The sequence below is a fragment of the Rhipicephalus microplus genome, chromosome 9 (assembly GCF_043290135.1).
Source record: "Rhipicephalus microplus isolate Deutch F79 chromosome 9, USDA_Rmic, whole genome shotgun sequence".
NCBI classification, from domain to species: Eukaryota; Metazoa; Arthropoda; class Arachnida; order Ixodida; family Ixodidae; genus Rhipicephalus; species Rhipicephalus microplus.
Genome location: NC_134708.1, coordinates 43,936,672 through 43,963,963, shown reverse-complemented (window position 1 = coordinate 43,963,963; position 27,292 = coordinate 43,936,672). Strand labels below are relative to the sequence as shown.

The window sequence follows — 27,292 nt, the reverse complement described above, 5'->3', positions numbered from 1 at the left end:
TAGTTACTAACATTCCATAACCGCTTTTGCCGACTAGAAAGTTCATGCTTCCCGCGAAGCATTTGTGGCTACGGCAACGCATTTTTTGTCTTGAAGTTGCGTCATCCCACCGGTAGGTATCTGTTGAGATGAGTGGACCGATGGGCGCACAACTTGGTTACTTTATCTGGTCGATCACGTCCCGCGAGTGCCTTGACCTGATGGGATTAAGGTTAGCGGGGTTAGGCTACCCTGGTTTAACGCTAAGGGTCTGCACGCTTGGATTGGTTTATGACTCAAATTGCAGATAGACAATGTGGCCTCCGTTTCTCGCTCAAATCAGCATAAATTAAAAAGTTTTGAGGCTAGTCGGGCATTTTGGCGCAGCTGAGCGCAAATTGGGGAATTGTATCAAATTGTCGCAATCGGCGCAGCTGTTGCACCCCTGGGTTGTGTGTTAGAACATCCGCATGTCACGCAGATCGCCCGGTTTCAATCCCCACTCGGACCCAAACTAACTGGGTGAGATCCCCACTCTGGACCAGTATTTTTTATTATTTACTTTAATTGCATTGTTCTCGTTTTCTTTTGGTCACTCAGATCCTTTTTTGCTCACAACCAACGACACCAATACAGACACAGAAATTTCTGCGAAACGAGCTCTTTAGCACTATCGCGTTAATAGTGCTTTTTGACTAGCATCTCTCCTTAGAATTGCATATGCCTTTTCAGTTAAAGTAATAGTGTGGGTGCCAAGTCTTTGTGAAGAAGCACAGAATGTTGCAGGTGCAGCTACCTAGTGTACTCTACAATCGCGTAAAAAGGCGAGTGCTCAGAATTTCCGTAATTATGATATCATCCACTGGTAACCTGTAACCCTTAAGCTCACGAAGATGAATTAAAGGACAGTACATTAGGTGCATGCTGTGAAACCAAAACTAGAAAAGCCACTTGAGATACTACTTAAATGTAGTAACAGACTTAAAAATAAAGCAATGCTTCCCCCAAGCATGGTGTAAAAATCAAGACATTCATAACATTGCTCTAGATGATTCCTACATAAATTGTACTTACTGAAAAAGGGTTTATTGACGACTGTTGCGACGGTGGTCCTACGAAGAAACACGATCGTGCGAGAGCAACGGTCAAGCAGAAGCCGGCGATGATCAGCACGAGCCGAGCGAGCGAAGCCCAGCACCCAGTACCCAAGCGGTGGTGATGTTGCTTGCCAACGACGCTCTTTCTTCTTCACATTACTAAAATAGATACTGTCTTTCTAAATATTAAAAAAAAATGGCTTTTAGCCACTGAGCCTAAAGCTACAGAAAAATAGCAAACGAGTGCAAAATGAGTGAGTGCAAAAGGTGCAGTACAGTGTAGAAGAAGCGCTCAACAGAAGAAGCACTCAACAGAACAAGAGACAAATGACTTATCTTTGGTGTGTGCACACACTCAATGTGCAACAGCTGGCTATGCTACATGTGGTTTTTGCCTGCGTTACACCAAGCTGCGACAGCAGTAGACGACAGCCTGCGCCCCTCAAGTGCTCTGCACTTAAAAAAAAAAAAAAAAAAACTCTACTCTATGAATAGTATTTCATGTGGAAAAGGTGCACATATTTAAATAAGTGACATATCTACCTTATGCATTATTGGTGAGTCCCAACAAAAAAACTTGTCTTTCAATAAGGCACTTCTGAAATTGTAGATTGAGAGCAACCATGATGAAAGACGGTATGTGTGGCTACCTATTTTTCAAACCAAAACGCACGAGTGTCAACTGCTGAGTCAGTAAGCACAACCTACTGCCATCCCGGTGTCTGGCTTCTGGAATGGCACGATAAGAAAGCTGCACATTACTGTTCATTGCGACGCGCATGCACATACTTCTAGCTCATTGTGACGTTGTGCTTCGTTATGCGGCGTTTATCAACTAGGGTGTCCATGCTTGTGTGTTCAGGTTTAAAAAAAATGATATTGCTCAAGGTTCAGCATTCATACTTGTGCGACTGTCAAATAAAAAGCAATTATTGCCCATACCTGAGATACCATAACAACACGTCAATATTATGTAAGCGTATTTTTTACTAGAAAAGGCACACATAAGTAATTCTGAGGATCGTAGCCTTTATAACGCTGCACTGGCCATGCAACGCTTGCACAAGACGGCAAGTGTTTCCAACGCTTTGCTAAGATGATGCAGTGGTGGCACCTACGCGTCGCCTTGCGATCTACAACTTATCGCCTCAGAGACGGGCGCCCAGAGCGCGCCTCGTTTTGAAGTGTTATTCACAAATCCAAGAAAACTGACCCGACGATGCACTCTAAACGCAGTGTTTGATGTTGATTCCACCTAATCTTGAGGTAGAAGAGTGTTCAGGACAGTGGGTCTGTCACCTGTGGTTCCATCAAAAATGAAGGAACGATTAGGAGTTAACATTCCAGTCCTAGAAACAACCAATATATGCACTGCAATCACAAAGAAGGTACAGTAAAAGCTGACACTCTTACGTTTAAATGCACATATATACCATATTAAGATGATGGGCGGACGACCCCAGCTGTAGAGCATTTGAAGTGTTATTCAAAGGTCTCTGCCGGCAGAAAGTAATCTTTTCATCCACCTCTCTTCCTTTACATTACAATTACTACACAAACCACCCCTGTACTTAGCTCGGCATCACTCTGTGTTAGTTCTCATTAATATTGTGTATAGCACATAGCAAAATGAAGCAAATGTAAGACTGATGACTGACAAGCATAACTGATAAGCACTGGAAGAAGACAAATAAATAAATATAGAATACAGAAAGTCTGATGGGTCTGCTAAGTTCCACATGAATTCATCCACGACAAACATGCCCATGTTGTCAAGCTGACTAGCCTTACCTGAATCGTGGCAGAGATTCTAATATTTAAAGCTGTTCATATACAGTGCTGGTGATGCATAACAGATTTTTCGATGCAATTTAAAGAGGAAATATTGCATGCTCCCCTTCAATTTCCCATTGTTAAGCTCTCTATTACAAACCACAATCCAGACTGCCAAGACTGAAGATGCTGCCAAGACTGAAGTTGGAGACCACGAGTGCACATGGCTGTTGCTGGGGCTGCTGCTTGTAGGGTACACTTTCATAGAAATGTCTGTCTTGGTAGCGAGTTATGTCTTGCAGGGTGCTTGCAAGGCAGGATATGCCATGCAAGCTGTAGGATTTCTGGACACAGCTATAGCTATAGCCTTGACTGGAGCTTTCATTAAAAAATGTGAATCAATCAATGTGAAAAAATCCGCAGCTATGACGGTAACACGTAAGCAGAATCCATCGCAATTCATTTACACCATTCATGGTTCACCACTGACTAATGTTGTGCAGCATAAGTACTTAGGCATTACATTAACGTCTGACCTGAGATGGGATACACACATAGCTAACGTCACTGCGGCCGCACTGCGTAAACTTTTCTACCTAAAAAGACGACTTAGAATTGCACCAGCGCCCGCAAAACTCTCTTATAACATGTTCGTAAGACCAGTATTAGAATATGCCAACGTAGTTTGGTTTCCTTATACGCTAAGTGGTATTAGTAAATTAGAGGCAGTACAACGCAAAGCCATACGGTTTGTACACAACAAGTTCAAACGTACAGATTCTCCCACTAACCTTCTGGCTTCTTCTGGCATTGAAAAACTAGCTACGAGGGCAAAAGAGGCACGCCTGAGGTTCTTGTACCAGTTGTTACATGGCCACTACAAGGTAGATGTGTCTAAGTCCGTCACATTTTCACAGTCACGCCCTACTCGTCATAAGCACAAATACAGTCTGCAAGAATATTCCTCAAACAGTGACGTCTTTGGAAAATCGTTTTTCCCACTAACAATACGCGAATGGAATAAACTGAATGCAAATGCTACTAATGCCGACACACTATCCACATTCACCGCAGTGTTAGAAACCATGCGTAAGCTACAGTAGTGCTTCAATGCTTCACATACCTTTGCTATTTTCCTCTTTTCTTTTTCTTTTTGCACGGCGCACTGTAGCAGGCCAGAAGGTACTGGGTGAGGCCTATGTATGTCAGTTGGAATGTTATTGTTTGTTCTTCATGAATGTATACTACCTGCAATGTGCCCTCTGTAATGACTCCAACATTGGAGTCGACAGTATTGCAAATAAATAAATAAATAAATAAATAAATAAAAACTGATCGGAGAGAGAGCAGAAGGCTTGTGGGAACGTCCATGCAGTGTTTGAAGCGGCCAAACTGTTCAGAGGGCAATTAAAGCTGCGCAAATACTTTGGCTGCACCTGCATGAAAGAGTCCATTCAGGAGTTTTTTATGCATGCTAAACGCTGCTGCACTAGAATTAAATAAATTGTCTGAAAAAGCAGAAGTACGTCATCCAAAAAAGACTAATTCTTTTGCTTAAAAGTAGTCGTAATGGTACAACATCTGTTCTTGTACACCTGCCACGAGTGTTGACTTTTGAACATCAGAAAAAAGGGGGGTGGGGTGGGGACCAGCAGAGCGCAGCTCTGCATCACTGACGCACTAATCCACTGCTACCTCCACTCTAGTAGCAGTGGAGGGGCTGGTCGATTTCTATGCCTCCATAATTTCATCCTCTATTTCTTTCTCTCTCTTTCCACATCTTTTTTCCTATCTCTCTTTCCATCTCTGCATCTCGCTATCACTTTTTATTTCTTTATCTTGCTCTGTATTTTTAACTCTTTTTTTGTGATTCTCTCTCTACATATTTCTTTTTTTTCTTTTTGCCTTTAATGCGTTACCACTCTTCCTATTCATTTCCACAGTATGTTCTACACTCTCGTCCTTTTCCTCCTCTTCTATCATAGCCTCCCTACTCCGCTTTCTAACTCCCCCAACTAGCTTGCTATTTGTGCTCACTTAGCCACTCGCCCATGGTGGTATTTTTATCTCATTTTTTTTAGAATACAATTGCATTGCCCCCAGTCAGGACAAAAGAAAGTGATTTGCCTCCCGACACGGTCTTGTTCGTGCTGGGTGTAACAGCGGTAGTGCTAAATAGACATTCACAACATAAAAGAACATTGCATACAGAAAGAATTTTGAGAAATCATTACATGAAATATACATATTCACAAAAAAAGCCATCAGCTTTCCAATAGAACTCAGCAATACATGTATGTTGGTTCAAATCCCTCCTTACGAGAACTTTTTTTCTTGGATTTCTCCCCCTCTCTTTTTCAAAGACAATGACAATATCTGGGGGTTTTATGTCGCGAAAGCATGATATGATTGAGAGACGCTGTAGTAGAAGGCTGCGGAAATTTCAACCACCTGGTGTTCATTAACGTGCACCAACATATCGCAGTACACAGCCTTTAACATTTCACCTCCACTGAAATGTGACCGCCACGGACGGGATCGAACCTGCGAACTATGGGTCTCACGAGCTTTTGCAGCGAAAGCTGTTACGAGATCACTTGTAAGTCACGCGCAGTTGCATGTTATCCGCTGCCACCGCTGCTGCCGGTGTCCGTAACAACATCGCGCGAAATTAGCAAAAAAAAATACCTTGCACCAATGACACAGTGGGCTTCAATCTGGGTCTGCTGGGTGCCAGCCCAATACTCTACCACTGAGCTACACCGGTGCTTGTGACTTGTTGTCAAACTTGCCTCAGGCCGGCTAGATGTCGGGAAAGCAATCGCCTTAATACGACTTATAAGGCGTTTTACAATAGCGAAAGAACAACCAGTCGTCGCACAATGGGAATAGCGTAACGAGTGGGCCGTCCAATGCTCCAACCCATTACAAAAGCTTGTTCTTGTTCCCCTCTTAACTGTGGCGCATACGCACTTCAGCCTTAATTCCTCATCGTTGTCAGCCACTGAATGGGCAATCGGCACAAAATTCCTTGCAAGTGTTTAGTGGGTACCACGCTTCTCAGAAGAAAGAAGAAAAATAGCATAGCAAATGCCAGCCTACTACCCAAAAGTTTGTTATTATTGCCCTAGTGGGTACCAAGCAAGTTTGCTTCCAGTAGTTGCCCAATGAGTGTTTTGAAAAGGCTCTAAAAGGCCGCTCTCCTAGCTTTCGCCGTGACTGTGCTGCACCTACTGCGCAGGCCGGGTGTTTTCATCTTATACCATGACCACATGGCTCTCTTAGAGACTACAAAAAGTCGGGATATGAGAACATCACATGTCGATTAGCGAAATAAATCACAACTTGCAGGAGAGTATGAAATAGGGCACACTTTAGTACTAGGCCAAATCATGTTTTTGCTATGCTTAGTCTCAAACGTGCACTGAATACAGGAAAAGTAGCAAACTCCAGTATGAATATGAATGCACTTCGAGACTGTTGCTCCAAGTAAATGCCACTGGACACACGCAAAACTGGGATGGGTGCTCGGCGAGGTGAATGCAAAGGTGCGTTTTCATGGTTCTCCTATCCTCGATCCTGTAAGTACACTGCCAGCAAGAATGCAGTCCATCTGGTATGGACACGAGTGAATAGCACTGCAGATGGAATGCCAAATACCTGCAAAGCAACAAGGATAGCATGAGGGTAATGCAAATCATGTGTCATACGCTGCATTACCCTCATGCCCTGAAAAAAAAAGTGCTCGCATGACGCTATATCAAGCCAGCGCTACAGCCTCTACATCAAGATGAAGGTTGGCGGCCATGCCAGTGTACTCAAGGACTTCAAAGCGTTTGACTGATGTTATGTTCAATCATTATTTCATGGACGTGAGTGAGCAAGAGAGAGAGAGTGTGCGTATGTGTGTATGCCTCTGTTTACACTTGAGTGAAACGACGCCACTTTCAGTCCGCCAGCTATCACCGGGGCATCTTTCATGGTGCCGTTAAAACGACGCCAACCGTTGGCTGATCAATGATGAAGGACACCATCCACATTCTTGCTCCCGGCTTTTAATCAGCTGATGTCTGTCGACTCGCGCTACATGCAAGAGGCACACGAGGCCACACTAGCCGTACTTGCGCGCCCAATTTGTTCCATTTTTGCCAACATGATGAGTCGTCTGGTGTCTTCTTTTGAACTATTGGCAAGATAGCAGTAGCGAAACAGCCGCATTAAGAACATCCTGCGAAGGAGATTGTGGGAAGGAGACCAACGTACCTCGGCCATCCGTAACTCATGCTTGTGATCCATGAATATCCACCTTGAGTATGATTGCCCGTGCATTGAAGTATGCGTGAGTAGACATCATTATTAACGCCAGCCGACATAAAACTAATACTACAGATAAACCTGAGCACATATCACCAGAGGTCTGCACTAAAATGTGGAGCTCGCACAAACTAACTCATGAATTATATTTTGAGTAAAGGACTCGCTCGCACTCAATCTCACCAAGGTATCATTCACCTAGGCTCACTGAAACTGAGAGCTCAATCAGAGCCTGAGCCAGTCTGAATAAGTTGGCCAATAAGTGGGTTTGCAGACCTATGAATGTGGCCACGAAAAGTTTGGGAAGATGCCTAAATAAAAATATGTGTTCACTAAGGCAACTCCGAAGTTATACTTAACAAGAAACTCTCATTGTGCCAAATGATGAACTGGGAGACTATCCCAGGTACACTGCTTTTCCCCCAGAGTTGGATTAGAAATGAAGACAACAGACTTCAAGCGAACACTCCTCTCTATTCAACAACACATAGGCATTGCAGGTACCAACGAGGTACTCGCAAGGACTCTTTTTGAACACGGTCAGAAAATGCTGCCAATCAATGGTAGAGGCTCCAGAAAAGACTTGAACGAAATACTGTAGCGCTGTGTGCAGCCTGGAATCTACAATTCATTTTAGAATTTTCCTAATAATCCCTCCCTCTTCTTTCTACAAATAAATCCACATACCCATCTCTACAGCCAATTACCAAGCAGCGGCGAGATACAGCAACGTGCCCAAGCACACAATCAAACTGAAAGTAAGCAACATTTTCAAAGGAAAAAAAAAGTGCTGATGAAGAGACGCATCTTCTTCAGTGCACTCGCTACTACAAGAGGAGAGAGAATGCGCTTGAAACATGTGAGAAATCCCCACGACCTCCCTCACATTTTCTGGATTAGAAAACTTTTGCTACATACAATTCGTAAAGAAGCATGCTCTAATTGTAGCAACATGCACTATTTCATTACAACTCAAAAACACGTTGCAGGAACCCTTTCGCTGTCACTGACTTACTGCTACGCTATCGAGTTGCCTCCCATGTAGTGTCAGAGCCGTGCAGGTAAATCCTCACCACATGCCATGCTCTATGGGGCTAGAATTAATATTAAAATAATATGCGGAGTTTTACTTCCGAAAACCACAATATGATTATAAGGGACGTCGTAATGGAAGGCTCCATTCACTAATGTCTGTCATGGTGCCTGAAGCTGCACAACATTTTGTGCTCCCTTTATTCACCCTTTTGCCACCTTGTGGGGTTTTGCAGAACTAATTTGTATTAATTAGTTTGGTACATGTGCTTTGAGTTGTCGATGAATTCGCCCTCACAATTCCAGCTTCTTCATTAGTTCAATTGGTAGAGCGACCGCCCCATAAAGGTCCCGGTTTCGATCCCCAAATGAGGACGAATTTTTTAGCCACTAAGAAGCTTTTCTTTCTGTGAAATCCGTATGAATTTTCTTGTGGCTTCATGCCACAAGCAGGTGGTAGTCTATTTCACCTTTTTTAACTTTTCCGCCACCTTGCGGGTCTCCACAGCACTCATTTGCCTTAAATGTAGCTTAGTGCTTAACTTCCGCCACCTCTGGCCCTTGCAAACTCTTTTTGCAGGAAAGTCAAAACGCAGACGTCAAAGACAGTGAAGGAATATCTCTGTACATAAGCCACCTGTGTTAATGGTACGAAATTTAAATTGTCCCTATACAAAAATCAAATAAAAATGTCTAAAATGATCCTAAAACATTTTTAAAGACGTCACTGAGTGGCTCGGCTGAAATCAGTGAAGCTAATTCGAACAAAAAGTTGAGGATAGCACCTCTGTATGAAGGTAGCTTTCTGTAACTAAAAATTAATGAGTACCATCGCGGATGAGCGGTCAAGGCTAACCCGCATATTCTGCGATTATCAGCCAACAAACCATAAACTGTGGCTGGCATGCTCCCCCATTTTGTCGATCCCTGCATGCATTCGCATATCCCACATCTAACCTTATCAGTTGCACATGCGAAGTGTTGAATGCTAGGTCTGTGGAGATCAAAAAAAAAATATATGTGATAAAGCTTGCACTGCAGAATACGCTGTAACGATACACTGTGTCCGGTAGTTATGTGCATGATTATAGCCTCATAACAATCTAAACACTGCGCACAGCACTAAATCTGCTAGTGATCTGGACGACTTGCACAAATGCTGCAATGTCTCCATAAAAAATTGTCAAAGAAGTTCCAGGTATTCACATAGACTGCATAAGTGGTGTTAGCTTAGCAGGCAAGCAACAAAAAATCTACAAAGTTGCAAAAAATATATCCTCTTAAGCAATCACTCAATATGTAATATGATTGTTGTCACTGAGTCGGCCAAAGGGCATGTTCAAATAACACAGTCATTGTTGGAAGCACCAGAGCTGAGAAATTTTTAAATGTAAAGCAGCTATGCTGAAACATTAGCTTTGACGAGAAATCAGTTCTTAAATCAAGTACTCACTGAACTGTTTGAGGAATGGCAATGCGGAGTACATTATTTTCACATGTTACCACAGTTTTTATTGCACTCTATGGCACATTGTGGCGCTATGATTCTCGTATTGTAATTATTCAACGCAAGATTGGCAATGGCACTTACTAGCATGCATGCCTTGGGTATTGGTCACACACTATGATGACCTGCGGTAAAATTAAACAAGGAGACACACACGCAGCGGTTCAACCGGGATCACAAACACACCCAAAAGTAATCGTAACTCCCTTTTATAGCCTATAAGAGCAGCAAATGCTGGATGTAGCACTAAGGCACACGGCGACACTTGCTATGGAGGTGTTTCCCTGGTTAAAAAGACAATAGACTTTCTTGGGGACCTTCGACGCCAAAATTTTGTTCTGTCTGTACATTTATCTGTTTGTCTGCGGCAACGATACCCCAAACAGCCTTAAACGATACCTCAAACGGCCAACCCCATCCGCAGCGCCCACCAATATTGCTCAAGTTTCAGCGTTCATGATTGCGTGATTGTCAATTAAAAAGCAATTATTAGGCATATATGAGGCAGGATAACAACACGTCAATGTTTTGTATGTGTGTCTAGCTAAAGCACACACAAGTAATTCTAAGGACCTTAGCGTTTATCACACTGTGCTAATAGTGCAACACGATGCTCAAAAAGGCAAGTGTCTTCAATGCTTTGCTAAGACTAAAGCCCTTAAAACTTCGTGAAGTAGCGATGTACGTGGTTATTCACACACCTCCTCCGACCTATCCGAGGCCGGCACCACGTCGGTATCGGCCAGATGCCGTCCCGTGGGATCGCTCACCGTGTTCGTTTGTTTACAATCGCTCGCGACTGCCATCTTTGCTCTGGAGGCGTGGACTTCTTGGGGCGCAGCGTATCTGTTTTGACGGATACGAACTTGTCCTCCATGCCCGCTGGGCTGTGAAATACTTTTCATCCAAGAGTGACGTCGCTGTTCGTTGCTGTGAGTGGTTGTTGCGCCTTCTGCTACCAGAACGAGTCTAGTGATGGGCGAAAGCTCTTTATGATACCGCTTGTTAAGCGCAACGAGCTGCAATGAAAGACATTGTTACGTAGAATTGGAAATGAGAAAATCAGGCTGACATTTTTTAGCCCACTTTACGAAGTAAGTTGCGCACTTCTTATTATGAGTACGGTTCCATGTTAGCTTTTTTTTTTTTATTGCGAGAAAAAGTTGCCTTTAGGGCATAATATTTTTGCGAGTATGTTTGTTGAATGTGTGCCGTTAGGCCGGTTATCTGTATAAAGTGTAGTGTCTTGTGGAATGTGTTATCATGTATCCAGCAATTGCAACTGGTTGTGTCAGTGTAGCGAAGGCCGGCTTCAATGCCTGCTCTAATGCTGTAGACAAGTCACAGTCAGGACATCGCAATCTTTCACTCAGGTTTTCTTCACGAGGGCTGTTTTTTGTTTGTTTTTTTTTGTCAACAATACATGGTTACGTGTTCTGCTTGTCGCTATATGCCGACTAGTTTGAGTTCGCGATACTGGTTTGTGCGCTTTGAATGTACGCGAAAAGACTCTCGAAATTGTGGTTGCAAAACTTAGAGATTTTGCGTTGCTGTTTGGAATAAACAAAACTGGAGTGCAGCAACTCACATTAAGACTGGTACTCTCCATTAGATTGTGCTGTGCGCTCTTATGTTTCAGGACCAATTGCTCTTTGTGGCTCTTTTACGTTGTCCGATCAGCCGGGGGAATGGCTATGCAAGGGCATGCAGCTATGCAAAGCGTGCATGCTTTCAAGTCATCGGGTGCATCGTTTAGGAATTTCATACATACGTGTCGTTTTGCGTAATAGTTCATTTGCTGTTTCGTGTGAAGGTTTATATCCGCAAGTGGAGCTCTCGCACAGTAATCGCATATGGTTGCATGCTAGTTCATTCATATGCTAGCTCACTCTTTCAGCGATATAGTTCCCATGTGAGATACGTCCACAAGGCGCACTTATGAAATATGAATGGTGCGTCTTCCACTTCAAAATCAACAACAGCTGTTCGAGTTTATCAATTGTGAGCCTTCTGACACATTATTAAGGCCTTAGATGCCTCACCAAACACTAAAATTGGCTGTCGGCGACATCGCTGTCCCGCATTAACAGCATCAACGCGAGTTGTTGCTTTCACTACATGACAGTCACTGAATGTTCTGTACACATATTGTGTACCCTATATACGGCGAAGCTTGCACCAGCCATGCACTGAGTAAGGAAAGAAAGTCGCACTGTCTCATCGGGTGCTATCACGCCAGCTAACAGAAAGGTAAGTGACAGCAGCCGCGCATGAACGTTTGAGCAATGTTATTTACAGAGTAAAACTTATTTGGAGACGCCCTAAACGATGGGCCGAGAAAAACGGTGGTTCTCACTAACGATCACAATTTTACAATTAAAAACATAGATACTAATGGGTAATGTGCACAAAGATAAAATCTGGTCACGGCAACACCAAGTGACTCTATCAAAGCGTGATCACATGTACCCGTAGTGCATGGCACTAAACAGAGCTGTCGCGGGCCCTCAGTGCGCTGCCTGATGAGCAAGCGCTCTTGTCCCGAAAGGGCCTCTGCTACGCAGGAGCAATGCAGGTGATGCCACTTTCGAAACGAGAGTGCGAAGGAGAGGAGACCGAGGACAAACGAGAGTGGAAGAGAAGAGTGTCGCTACTTTACGAAGTTCTAGGGGCTTTAGCTAAGACGACATGGTGGTGGCATCTGCCCGTCGCTTTGCGTTCTACAGCCATAGAGTTTCTCACAATCATACCGAGAGGAAAATCTGGCGCTGGTGAGCTGCTGGATGCAAGGGAATGACGGGATATGTGAGCTTCGAACTTAACTCGGGTTTGTATAGCTCAAAGACGCATCTGGCTTCACGTTAAAATGACCGATTTCTTACTAAAAGAGCACGTAATAAGCTATTCATTTTTGTCATTGAACGAAAATGTGTTGTGTTTAACACTGGAACCTTCTGCGTCGATGTACTATTTTACGAAGCGTAAGAAGTAACTAACGGCCGCTAAGCTTGGCAGGCAGACAACAAAGCGAGCGTTGTTTCCGGAACTTTTATGCCGTCTGTATCTTTCCTAAGCCGTTCGGCTGTGTCGTCAAAGTGAGTGGACTTTTATTTTAGAATATAATACGTGGGAATAAGAGCCGGTTATAGATGTTTTGTTTTAGAGAAGCTTTACTTACACAATCGTACTCGCTTCTGAGACAAAGCCTCGCTCAACACCAGCCAACACAAGCCTCGGAGACGCGTATACCGTCATTTCCGGCGCTCCAGAATCGCCCTTTAAGAAATACGCATAGACGGTGGGGCCACACTTCCCTATAAGTATTTGTGAGAAACTCTATGTCTACACCTATCGCCTCCGAGACAGGCACGTATCTTTCTCCACGGGCGCAGGCCTTCCATCGTTTTCGAAGATAATTGCCAGATGGCGCTAGTGTCTAACATGCCAAGAGTTGTTGGGATGAGGAAGTTAAGAGAGCCATAGCAAAAGGTCAGGAAGCCTCTAGGGAACACAGACATGCTAAGCAGCGGGGTGAACCGACAGATGATGTTGAAAGAAAATGAGACATCTTTCTACGCTGTAGAAGAGAAGCAACCCTTCTGATCAATGAAAAGATTATAAGAAAGGGAGCTCAGTGGCTGGCAGAAGTACATAAAAAGGATAGAAAGGCAGCTGCGAAATTTTTGAATCATCTAAACTCCCTAAGAAATGAGACAAGCCTAGAGCAGAGGTTTATAACTACAGCTCAAGGTGCTAGGCTAGAAGGGGACGAAGCTATCGAATATATAAGAACAAGGATGACAGAAAAACAACAAAGAAGTGCCTTATGCACCACAATAGACAAGAATGGGTCAAGTGGTGCAATGGCTCCATTTTCCTAACGAGAGTCAAAAAGGGCTGAGAAGAGAGTTCCTAGTAGTACATTAACAGGCCCAGATGGCATTCCAATTACGCTGATAACGACATTGGGTCCGAAGTCTAAGCAGACTTTGAGAGAGACAGTGAGCAAAACAATAATTGATGGTGAAGTCCCCGATGGATGGAAACTTAGCAGGATGAGCATAATCTATAAAGGAAAGGAAGACAAACCTAACACAAACAACTACCGTCCTATAACAGTGACATCAGTGGTCTACAGGCTGGCAATGCAGATTATAAAGGAAAAACTGCAGGCATGGATAGGGGATGCGATGGGCTTTCCGCACGCGATGGGCTTTCCGTGGACCCAAATCTGGCAAGTTCCCTGACACTGAAAAGGCAGTCCTGAAATGCGTGAAGGACATGCGCAAGGACGGTTATGCAGTGTCTTTAGACATGATACGGACGCAAACGTGCACAGTTTCCCGGAGGCTGGGAATTGCCACAAAGGACTTCCGCGCCAGTTCCGGCTGGATGACACGCTTCATGCGACGGAATGGACCGTCATTGGCTTTTCCAACGTACTCGACGGAACGAAAGATGACCCTCTGTGGGACAGTGAAGACACTGCCGGTTCTGACAGGGAATCGTGCGGCGACAACACTGACGCCAGTGATGCTCCGGAGTCTGAATGAACGTTAGGGGGTCAGAGAGGTAAAAAATAAAAGGGCAGTGTGCCATGCAGGTAGCTCCTGTGTAATGCTTGCATTTTATCACAAAGGTAAGCCTTAATTTACTTTAATTTTTGGTTATGTTCATGATAGCTATCGTAAGAATTCTGATTAGCGACATTTTTTGCATTTCCGGTGCTCAGAATATTTTTTCACGGAAAATTTACCCCGCGTAATGATCGCATCCCGAAGTTGGAGTCAATATTTCTGAAAAAAAAAAAAAAAGTGTGATCATTATGCGAGTGTATACGGTACATATCTCGTGTAGCGAGCGAAAAAACTGTGTGTGACAGTTGCATATCTCTAGTCCAAGACGAAAGGGGACTTAGGTATGGATGGGCTGATCGCACACCAAGACAGAGGTGGCCTGTTCTATCCTACACAGCAGGTTATCAGAGTATTGCATGCTCTTAAGCGGTATGTAGACATTATGCTGTCTGACCACAAATTTTTGCGAAAGCCTCTTGAGGAGTGCATGAAGCACAGCATCAAAATTGTGACAAATTTACCTGTGTTGTGATGTGATCAATGTGATGAAAGCCACAGGAGAAGTTTTGTGGAATCGATATGCAAAAAATTTATGAAACCATTGCTTTCTAACTACGCATTGGACATCACTGATCGAAATGCAGTGGCCACGTTATATCAAAAAAAGCCACTGTTGTGCCAAGTGCTTAACTTTGAATCGTTTGTATGGAGTGATGCATCTGGTTTCTCTTTGCTTTTTTTTATGTGTGCATATGTGCTTCATCAACACTGCCTTCCCTACAAGCTGTTATGTTTGTTTTATGCTCAGTGCTCATTGTATGAAAGTGGTGCTTCTGCTTTTTTAACTTTTTTTATGAGTGGAGTTTAATTTTTTATTTATTTATTATTTTATTTATTTATCAGATACTGCCGGCTGCCTTTTGGGAGCCATGGCAGGAGCGGGTACATCACATTACAATGTTACATATTGCATCGTTTCAGTCGACAACCGAAATAAAAAAAAGAAAGAAAAACAGAACAAATGCACATATGTCTAATGATAACAACACATGCGGCCGAATGTGAACTCAAGACGCGAACATAAAAAACAAGCCCAACAGCATCTGCAATAATACACTGAGGTAGAACACAGGAGCAATAACACGTACAGGATCGAGTGATTGAACACCCGAAAGACGCATACAACATTTCAGAACATGAGTGAAACGGCCAACAAAACAAATAAGCATGTGAACCGAAGGACAGCTTAAGTCAACAGAAGAATACCGCGAAATAAATGGTTACCCGCATACATTTCAAGCTGTAAAAGAGAAAGAATGACAAGAACTGCGCATAACATCACAGATAATCTTGCACGGCATTTGTGAACGCATGAACTGATGATAAGCCGACTATGTCACATGGAAGCTCGTTCCATTCTGCTATTGTTCGAGGAAAAAACGAAAATCGGTACACCTTCGTTTTAACTCGTGGCCTTACAATCATCTTACTGTGCTTCCATCTTGTTGGCCTTGCGCTGTAATACTGCATGTAAGCAGTAAAACCCATTCTAATGTTACCGTTTACAATATTGTAGAGCATTTGCAGTCGATGCAGTTTCCTGCTTGATTCTAGCGTTGGAAGTTTGCTTAAATGTCTAAGGTTAGTAATGGACACGTGCCTGCCGTAAGAGTTGAAGATGAATCTTAGCACTTTTTTTAAACGCGTTCAATGCAATCGATGTCACATTTGGTGTGCGGGTCCCAAACTACGTCTGCATATTCTAATAGCGGTCTAACTAATGTCGTGTAGGCCACAAGCTTAGTTTTAGGAGTGCAATGCATCATGCGATTTCTTAGCATGTAAAGTTTTCTCAAAGCCTTGGAAACAATGAATTGCACATGACCACTCCAGCTTAGCGTAGAACTGATATGCAAACCCAAGTATTTAAGTTGGTCTACTGAAGCTAATGGAACATTATTGATGCTATAGGTGCAAACCAGCGGCTCCTTCTTGCGTGTAACACTCATCTGAACACACTTGGAAATGTTTAGGTGCATCTACCATGTTGAGCACCAGTTGCTAACAGCTGCTAAGAAGTTGTTTAGTATTTGTTGATCTTTCACTGACTGAATGTGCATGTATGCAATGCAGTCGTCTGCAAATAAACGGCAACATACTGGTGACGTAATCTGTAAATCATTAATATAGATTAAAAAGAGTAACGGGCCGAGCACCGAACCCTGAAGAACGCCTGAAAGAACAGATGCGAAGCCTGAGTCCGAATTGCCTATGTGAACAAACTGCCTACGTTGTGTAGGATACGAGTCAAGCCACTGTACTATCCGAGGATTGTCAAAAAGGCATCGGATCTTTAACATTAAATGTCGGTGTGACACACGGTCGAAGGCTTTTTCAAAATCAAGAAAAACCATGTCAATCTGTCCGCCCTTGTCAAGCATTATAATTAGATCACTTACAGTGTGAATAAGTTGTGTTGTAGTGGACAAACCGCGCCGAAAACCATGCTGACTACTTAAAAAATAATTGTCCTCTAAGAAAGAACAGATATGCTTAAATATGAAATGTTCCAAAACCTTTCTACAGGTGCACAGTAGCAAAACTGGTCTGTAGTTGATTACTTTAAGTTTGTCACCAGTCCTATAAATAGGCACCACCTTTCCAGTTTTCCATTCTAAAGGTATTTCCGCTGTCCGTATACTTTCTTTAAAGATTATGTTCGGATACTTCGCGCACCATTCGGCGTATCTGCGCAAGAACATATTTGGTATACCATCCGGGCTGATAGATTTTTTAGTGTCTAATTCGAGTAGTGCCGAAAAAATGCCACTTTCGTTGATTTCTATATCCGGGATAGCATAACTAGTTTTCGGATATGACGAGGGCTGAACGATGGCACGAGAAAACACAGACGAAAAGTAGTCATTAAATGTATTGGCTATACAGTTATTGTCATCGGTGATAGTGTCATCAAGTTTCATTTTGCTAATAGCCTCATTCTTATTCGTTAGGTGCAACCAGAGCTTTCTTGGGTCATTTGCCAAAAAATGATGCACTTTGACGTTGAAGAAATGGAACTTGGATAGCTTTATCTTTGTGCGCAATTCATATCGGAGTAACTGTAGGGACACTGCCCCTCTGTTCCCAGCCGAGCGATGTAATCGCTTGACACGGCGTTTTAACTGTAATATTTCGCGAGTGACCCAGGGATTCCGCCGACTACGCTTTTTTTGCCTCGTAGGGACATAATTGCTAATGCATTTATTAACAACAGACTTGAAATGAATCCACAAATCTTGGACAGTAGAATTTCCAGTAGCATAAATATGCTGAAAAATATCAAAATCTTCTTTCAGAAGGTCTAGTACACTCATCTTGAGCACAGTTAAAATCAGGGAATTTTTTAGTGACGTTTTCGCCCTTTATCCTTGAGACTTGCATACGACCAGCAAAAAGGACAATGTCGCAATCGGACAGCCCCGGCAAATACGACATGTCATAGCCTACAGCACTAATATTTTCCGAAACGAAAAAAAAGACCAAGAACTGTGCTAGAAGTAGCTGATACACGCGTAAGCTGATCCACAAGCAGCTTCAGACGAAACGAGAAAGCAATATCAAGCATCAACTCGGAATGCTGACATGATGACGGAACACACAGTAGGTCCCAGTTAATTTTTGGAAGGTTGAGATCACCGCACAAGATGACATTAGCATTGCTTTTACAGTGCTCATACATGAAATCATGCAGTTTTTCTAGAATTGAAAGATCTGCATCCGGCGGTCTGTGAATTGCAGCAACGAAAACACTGTGTTGGCACGGGCGAACATGAATCCATAACATTTCTACGTTGGTATTGTGAGATATCACTGTGTACTCAATGTTTTTTTTTTTTTTTTCAGCACAACTGCGGCGCCACCGCCCCTTGCCCCCCGGTCGTGGCGAATAATCTCATGCGACCTTGGCACGATGTCCTCATCAGAAACGTTATCGTGAAGCCACGTCTCAGTTATTACCGTCATGTCTGGGTTATACGCTAGAAGAAGGCCCTCCAAATCAGCAGTCTTAGGTAAAATGCTTCTTGCATTAATATTCATAATAGAAAACGTATTCTGGGTGGCGCATGGTGGCAGTGGCGTTGTGTCGTTTTTTTTAGATGCCCGATCATTACGCAGGGAAGAATCGTGTCATTCCGAGTGTAATGGAACCATCATGTTGCTTCCTTCATCCCATCTGAACAGTTTTGCGTTGATTTTTACTTTATCAAACAAAAGAGCAACCTTTTTACCTCTCTCTCTATTTTCCTTCGTAACTTCCCATAGTTTTTTTTTTTTTCGGATTGCCTTAATACGAAGGGAAAAATCCTCGGAAATACTATAGTTGGTACCTTTAAGTTTCCTGCAATTTTTCAGTATTCTCGGCTTGTCTCTCCCGTCCACTAACTTGAAAATTACCGGACGGTTCTTGCTCGGATTCGGCTTCCCCAGTCGGTGGATACGTTCAATTTTAACGTCATGAACACTCAAGGTATCACGTCATGAACACTCAAGGTATCACGAAGTATTTTTTGAGTAACTTCTTCCAACAACTTGAGTTGTTCTCCCCGAGGCTCCGTAATACCATATATAATAAGGTTGTTCCTTCTACTTCTATTCTATAAATCGTCTACCTTCAAAATTAGTTGATCAACCGTCTTCTGCAGGTCGTCAACTCTAGATGTGTAATCACACACAGAGGACGAAAGGCCGTCCAGTTTCGTTTCAATTGATGTCAGCTTTTGCATTGTTTCGTTCAACTTCAGGCTACTAGTACTGATGGTCGCTTTAATTTCCTTCATATCCTTCATTAACGACCTGAGCATTTCTTCCGTGTTAGGACCCGGGTTTTCCCTCTACGTTACTACAACAGGTCAACAATTCAACGAAACAATGATATACGGCAAGCATATTTGAAAGCAGTGACCGTGGGCACGGTAGAAGCAAAAGTCACACGTTATTGCTTTTGTAGCAGGAAACTAAACGGTTGTCTCTCCCCTGTACAAAGAACAAAAAAGGGTTTGATGAATGTGCGTCCATCGTGCTTCCACCGTGCCCACTGGCCTAGTCAGCTACGGCGACTGTTCTTATACCAGATGCACACGATGGCGTCGACGAGAGTGGAGCCAGTAGTCTTCCGAATGGTGCAGTACAGATGTGCATGTCCAGGTCAGCTGCGATATCCCTCTGTGTATCGATGTGCCAGTCGAAGATACGTTCCGTCGCATCCAGCCCAGTGCGGTTGGCACGTGTGTCGCCTGACGAGGGGATCAAGGTGATGGCAAGCACGGTCTGTGCAAAGAACAAAAAGGGGTTTGATGAATGTGCGTCTATCGTGCCTACACCGTGCCCACTGGCCCAGTCAGCTACGGCGACTGTTCTTATACCAGATGCACAGGATGACGTCAACGAGAGTGGCACCAGTAGTCTTCCTAATGGTGCAGTACAGATGCGCTTGTCCAGGTCAGCTACGTTATCCCTCTGTGTATCGATGTGCCAGTCGAAGATACGTTCCGTCGCATTTAGCCCAGCGCGGTTGACACGCGTGTCGCCTGATGAGGGGATCAAGGTGATGGCAAGCACGGTCTGTACAATGAACAAAAATGTGCGTCCATCGTGCCTCCACCGTGCCCACTCAAGACCATGTCTTCATACAAGACCGTGTCTTTCAGTAGGAAGCATTTTCTTGCCTAGCTGATATGTTTTTCGTGCATTTCTTATTTTATCCCTTTTTTATTGATGCTAAGTCATTGTCTGCCTAATATGAAGGATGTTAAAATAACGTCGCTTGCTTGTTTGTTTTGATCTTTTAAACTCATATGCAAACACATTGATTCTTTTCCCTTGTTTTTCTGTTTTATGCACTTATATGTATGTATAGTACCATGCTTCCAAAATCTTGTAGAAGATTCCAGTACTTATAAAGAAATGAATTAAATAAATTCATCATACTGGCTCTTTTCTGCCTACATCCTGATGTTTTTGTTTGTTGCATTCTCGGATCCTCCACTTTATGCATTTTCAAGCCGACAATGAACTTTAGTTATGCAGGTGACCTCGCAGATACAATTTTAAAAAGAAAGCTGGCAAGTACGGGCTTTCCGCGCTTTTTACTCTGCCACGAAGGAGTACCCTGACTGAACAGGTAGTGTCAGAATCTCGCGCCGCCTTGTGGTGGACCCGGGAAGCGGTCGCGGCGAAGCAAGGACAATGGGAGAGTGGGCGACGCAGCAGGCATATAAAAATAGAGGAGGCGCTGGTACAGCCATATCAATTTATGTTTCCAAGCTGCTTCCGAGCTGTGCGGTCATGTTTTCGCGCTCCGCCTGTTCGGCGGATTCAAGGTCGTACAAGGTTGTGCAAGGTCAGTTGGTGCAGAAACAGCGTGCAACGAGAGAGAAGTTTCTCTTCATTTCCTTGTGTTTGTGAATACCATTATTAATTTTTTCTTTCCTAATCAATAATTAGCGTTGCATGTACTGTAGGTGTGGGACACGGGCAACGTTGTAGTGACGTTGACCACGTGAACAGGCTAGGCAGCTGTTTTGAAGAAGGTCGGGGCGTTCAGTTAGTTGTTAAAGAGCTAGAGACGAACACGAAAGGGACCTAGTGAGAGGCTACTAGCGAACTTGAACACGTATGCGTGCGGTGTAGGCGGCAGCTTCAAACAGTTGTTGAGGTAGGAAAGTTAACGGAGGCGGCTGGATAGCGGGATTAGGGTTGAACATAGGCCTGTCGGGCACTCGCTCTGATGGTCGGGCGGGCGATGGCTAAGGAGACTAGGAAAACCACGAGCGAGAGTGAGCTGGTGCTACTTAGATGAGACAGCATTCACGAGTTTGGCTGACGCGCAGAAGGCGGGTTTCTTGTGCGGGCTGTGAGAGGCACTGAAGGCGGCCGTGCAGCACATGGAGGCTAGCATCAAGGGGCTTCAGGGGGAGCTTAGGGCGAAACGGGAGCAGAGGATAGAACTCCAAAAACAGCTCGAAGCGTCGCGTGAGCGGGAGGAGGCTACCGCCAGCCTATTAGAGCAAATGAAGGGCGAACTTCGAAAAGAACAAGAAGGGCGAACCGAGCTAGAGCAGCGGGTAAAGGAGCTAATGGCGCTTTGCCCCGGCCCTGAGCGGTGTGAGACAGAAGGCGTGGGTAGCGGAGAAGGCGACAGGCGGGAAGGAACAGGCGAGAAGGGAGGTCAGGGGGCTGCAGTGTCTGGCCACAGCACGGAGGCTCCGAGAACATACAGCTCGGTGGCGCAGCAGTCTTCAAGCAGGGCAGAAACACAGGACAGACGGCAGAGAGAGAGAAAGCTCGGTGGCGCAACGGTCTTCAAGCAGGGCAGAAACACAGGACAGATGGCAGAGAGAGAAACAGGTGAAGCAAACAGGAAGCCAGCGATCGGAGCGTAGAAGGATCGTAGTGGTGGGGGACTCTAACGTGGCTAGTGTTAGGGATGGCGTCTTCAAGACAGTGAAGGAAGATGGGAGAGTCAGGGTGGAGGCACAGTCAGGGAAGAGCATGGTGGATGCACTGGCCAAAGCTCAGGAGATTGTAGAAAACAGCATGGAAGGCAAAAATCTAGTCATTATTCATGCTGGGCTCAATGATGTGTTGAAGGGCAAGCATCAGAACCTTCAGAGAAAGTTAGAGGATGGGATGCGTAAGCTCAGAGAAGCCTCTGGGAGTGTGCATGTGACCATATGAATAGTCCCAGAGGTCTGGGGGCAGCCTCGTAGGATTGAAAGGAGGGTAGTGGAGGCCAATTGTGTGATCAAGGGTTTGAGCCGGCAACTCCGATACAGCGCAATGGCAGTTAACCAAGACGTGTACGATCCCGGAGCTCGCCCCTTTGCACAGGATGGCATTCACTACAGTGGTGCGACGAGCAGGAAGGTCGGTAACAGAATGGGTCGCCAAGCCATAGCTTTTTTAGGAGGACCCAGAGCCCTGAGGCCAACAGTGTAGCCAAAGACGGACCTAAAGGGGCACAATTATCCAAGCCACACGAAGTCCGTGGGAGAAGAAATCGACGTAAGCACAAGGGCCGAGCTAAGTCAGATGTAGGCTATATTAACATGCAGGGTGGCAGGAATAGGTTAAAGTGTGAAGAGATAGAAGAGCAGTTGAGGCAGGAAGAGCTGATGGTATATCGGATTGTGGAGACACATCTTCGGAACATGGAGCAACCACCCTGCAATCCGGACTACGTATGAGAATATCGCAATAGAACAGAAGGCAGCAAAAAGGGGGGTGGAATTGGTGCATTTAACATAAGACCATGGGTTGGCAAAGAGTCAAGCAGAGATGCATGGAATATTTATGGTTAAGAGGGAAAGTAGCTGGACAGATGACACTTATTGGTTTAGTGTACTTGTGGACGGGAGCAAAGGCCAGAGAGAAAAACCAGGCAACGGTGGAGTGTATATCAAAGGACATTGAGGAATTAGGAGGAGAGTGCGAGATAATTATACTAGGAGATATGAATGCGCACATAGAAGATATAGATGGGTATATTGACTCAACAGGCAAAATTATCATGGATATGTGTGAAAGGCATGATTTGATCATTTGCAACAGTACCAAGAAGTGTGAAGGGCAAATAACATGGGAGGTCGGAAAGCTGCAGTCAACGATAGATTACGCACTGATGTCACATAGCATGTATGATAAGCTCAGGGGAATGGACATAGATGAAGGTGGCTCCAGAAGACTGGGTTGTGATCAGAAATGTATCAAGCTAAGTTTTGGAAGAGCAGCGAAAGTGGGAAGGAGAGAAGATGAGCAACTACAGGAAAATTTTCATTCAGAAAGGCAAATATAAATTGCTACTGAACGAATTGACAAAGTAATCACTGAGGATAATAAAAGTGTGTGGACATACACAAATCTAATTAGACTGTTTGGGCTAGAACTTGCTAAGGCACGTGAAAAGTCACCCCGGAAAAGAAGACACAAGCCCAAGAGTTGGTGGGATGAGAAAGTCAAGAGAGCCATAGCAAAACGTCAAGAAGCCTCTAGAGAACACATGCTAAGCAACGGGGTGAACCGACAGATGATATTGAACGAAAATGGGAAATCTTTCTAAGCTCTAGAAGAGAAGAATCTCTCCTGATCAATGAAAAGATTAGAAGAAAGAGTGCTCAGTGGCTGGCAGAAGTACATAAAAAGGACAGAAAGGCAGCTGCGAAAGTCTGGAACCATCTAAACTCCCTAAGAAATGAAACAAACCTAGAGCGGAGGTTTATAACTACAGCTCAAGGTGCTAGGCTAGAAGGGTACGAAGCTTTTGAATATATAAGAACAAGGGTGACATAAAAATTTCAACAAAGAAGCGCCCTATGCACCACAATAGACAGGGATGGATCAAGTGGTACAATGGCTCCAATTTCACAACAATAGTGGTAAAAAGCTGAGAAGAGGGCTCTAAGTAGTACATCAACAGGCCCTGATGGCATTCCAATTATGCTGATAAAGACATTAGGTCCGAAGTCTAAGCAGGCTTTGAGAGAGGCAGTGAGCAAAATAATAATTGATGGTGAAGTTCCCGATGGATAGAAACTTAGCAGGATAAGCATGATCTGTAAAGGAAAGGGGGACAAAGATGACATAAACAACTACTGTCCAATAACAGCGACATCAGTGGTCTACAGGCTGGCGATGCAGATTATAAAGGAAAGACTGCAGGCATGGATAGAGGATGAGGGAGTGCTGGGCGAACTGCAGAATGGGTTTCGGAAACACAGGAGGTTGGAAGACAATCTGTTCTCACTGACGCCGTGCATCGAAATAGCAGAAAAGGAACTCAGGCTCCTGTGGCTAGCATTTTTGGATATCAAGGGAGCGTATGATAGCATGGTTCAAGAGGACCTGTGGGTAATACTAGACACACTGGGTGTGGAAGATGGAGTCACTATCTTTTAAAGCAAATCTAAAAAGTAACAAGGTAGTTATAAAGTGGGAAAAACAGGTATCCAAGCCCACAGAGGTGGAAACGGAGACTTAGGCAGGGGTGTCCACTGTCACCCTTGTTATTCATGATGTACCTACAAGGATTAGAGGCCAAATTAAAGGGAAGTGGACTTGGCTTCAACCTCTCTTTAGTCAAACAAGGAAAACTCATAGATCAGGCACTACCAGCATTAATGTACGCAGATCATATAGTGCTAATGGCCGACAACAAGGAAGATTTTGGAGATTGATGGACATCTGCGGTAATGAGGGAGATTTTAGATTCAGTAAGAAAAAAACAGCAGTCATGATTTTTAATGATAACGAAGGTAGTGAGCTTAGAATACAGGAGGTCACGCTATAGATAACAGATAAATACAAATATCTGGCCGTATGGATAAGCAATGGGACCGAGTACCTAAGGGAACACAAAATATACGTGACGACTAAAGGTAACAGGAATGCAGCTGTGATGAAAAAGAGGGCACTGTGGAATTACAATAGGTGTGATGTTGTGAGAGGAATATGGAAAGGGGTCGTGGTTCCTGGGCTGACGTTCGGCAATGCGGTCTTGTGCATGAGATCACAAGTTCAAGCAAGATTAGAAATTAAGCAACGTGAAATAGGTAGGCTTGTTTTAGGAGCTCACGGGAATACACCAAATCAGGGAGTACAAGGTGATATGGGATGGACATCATTTGAGGGCAGGGAAGCTAGCAGCAAGATAAAATTTGAGAAGCGATTGAGAGAAATGGGGGAGTAGCGTTGGGCTAGGAAGGTATCCAGCTACTTGTACATGAAGAATGTCGATACAAAAATGGAGGAAGCGAACCAGGAAATTGACTGGTAAATACTTAGAAAACAGGTGGCCAAACCAAAAAGAACTATCGGTTAAGAAGAAAGTGAAGAAAACGGAGACTGACATGTGGAGAATTGGCATGATTAAGAAGTCTGCACTAGAGATCTATCGAACTTTTAAGGAAGAAATTGCCAAGGAAAGGATCTATGAGAATACTCGGGGTAGTTCTCTACTGTTTGAGGTCAGGACGGGAGTATTGCGAACCAAGACATATCGGGCCAAATACGAAGGGGTAGGCACAGTATGCAGTGCGTGTGGAGAGGAAGAAGAAACTGCCGAACACTTGATAGTGATCTGTAAAGGGCTTCACCCTATAGTTCAGGATGATGGCGCAGAGTTTTTCAAAGCACTGGGGTTTAGGGACAGGGAGGGCAAAATAGACATTAAACGGGTAGACTTAACTAGAAGGAGGTTATCTGATTGGTGGCTAAAGTCAAGGCACGAGTGAAAATTAAACCCTTCACTGCGAAGTACGAATCCTCAACCTCATTATTTAAAGGAAAAAAAGATAAATCTAATGATTAGTTTACTAAGTATTACGGCTAGGTGGCGCTAGCCGCCGCCCGATCTAAAGGGTACAGCCACGTCCACCCATCCATCCAATTCATCCATCCATCCTCGATGCGCTCGTTCGCCTTCGCTGGACGCATCGAGACTCTCTAGCGCAGCGCTTCCAGAATACAATTCACCAACTTTCTCGCGCAGAACATCATATAAACGTTTTGTTCACTCTTTCTACACGCAACAATATCGTCTTTCGGCGACATTTGCAGTGAAACATGCAGATACGGGGCTAATTATTTTGACCTAGTGCATTCTAGGCCCTACAGTGGGTGTTCAAAACACTTTCCGCTGTGGCCAAGTTGAGCGTCATAAGTTAGTGCTGCAATAATGCATTACATACTTTCCAATTGCAATGACATACCAGCGTTTTTGATAATTACCCACGTACGTTTCTTGGGGCCCGAAACACGAAACTATTAAACCACACTCCAAAAAACCGCTGACTTTGTAGAGGAAAGGAACAAGTAACATGCATCACTTTGTTTGGTATCATGAAAAAAAAAAAAGTAAACGGCAGTACGTCACCTGCGAATGTTAGCTGCTTGACGGTAATCACACACATTCCTTCGTGCCGTCCACTCTGTGCATTTGACGTTCCGCGCACCATTGACGAATCCTCTCGTCACTGACGCCTCAGATGACACCATCGCGAGTGTCTTCAGCCACGGCCGCTGCCGTGGTTCGGCGAACTCGGCGAATCTCCGCAATGTTAAAGCCACATTGGCGCTTCATTAACGGCGCACGAAAGTTCTCAGACGAGTCAACAAAATGAAAGTGGCGGGTCCGTCCACCACCACATGCGTGTTTTTTCTCCATGACCACATGAAGTCGCGGTCAAAAAGTAATAAAAAAAACGCGCATTCGGCGCCGTCTTGTGGCAGGCTGTTCGCAGCACAATTAGGTTCGGTTTCGAATTCGAGTTAGACGCATGGACAATTTTTTGGTGTATTTCTCTTGTCATAAATCAAGAGAGGTGTTTACTGATTGCATGTATACGGCAAGCGAGTGGTTGCATACGTTTTGAGGCAGAATATTGTGTGACACAAATTAGTTGTCATTTCTTTGAACATTTTTTTTCTATTTCGTTTTGAGCACTGAACGTCCCGCGAAGAGTGTTCTCGTATTTTTTCCTAAACATGATGTTCGACAAGGGCAACGCGCGTTGTGAGTGGCATATGTCAAAAAAACAATAACAATACTGCTTCAGACAGTTTATTTTTTGTTTTTGTAAGGCTTTCAAGGTTCCGTATGCTTGCGAGTGTTACCGCTGATTATTTTTTTGTGCTTATTGTGTGGTTGTCACCCGTTTTTTTTAGTTTTTTTTTTTGGTTCAATTCGAAAGAAGTCCAATGAAATTACGGCGTCATGTAAATAAGCTGACGCCACAGGGCTGACAAATTTTCTGCGTGCTCAATGTGCACAGCTTCTGTTTTTCCTCGATTGGGGCCATTAACTTTGGTGATTGTTTTCTCTAATAAGGTGCATTTTCAGAGATTTTGAAAATCTGGGTGTATCAAACTATGAAGCCTTAAAGCTTTTCAATACAGATAACTACCCAAAATCAAAAGTGATTAAAGTTTATATATTTATATAGTTTGTTGTATGAAAC

At 44.0% G+C, this 27,292-nt stretch overlaps 1 protein-coding gene across 4 annotated transcripts in view; it reads right to left on the bottom strand.

Annotated features, from left to right (window-relative positions):
- The window catches only part of LOC142772207 (uncharacterized), an 80,194-nt gene extending 53,370 nt beyond the window's left edge, over nucleotides 1-26,824 (bottom strand). For 2 of the 4 annotated variants that reach the window (XM_075874402.1, XM_075874403.1), the window contains exon 1: nucleotides 26,209-26,824. In XM_075874402.1, coding sequence (XP_075730517.1) covers nucleotides 26,209-26,290 — 82 coding nt within the window. In that variant the 5' untranslated portion in view covers nucleotides 26,291-26,824. The remainder of the gene's footprint in view (nucleotides 1-26,208) is intronic. The other 2 variants (XM_075874400.1, XM_075874401.1) reach the window with 1 other exon arrangement.
- Between the last annotated feature and the right edge of the window lie 468 nt (nucleotides 26,825-27,292).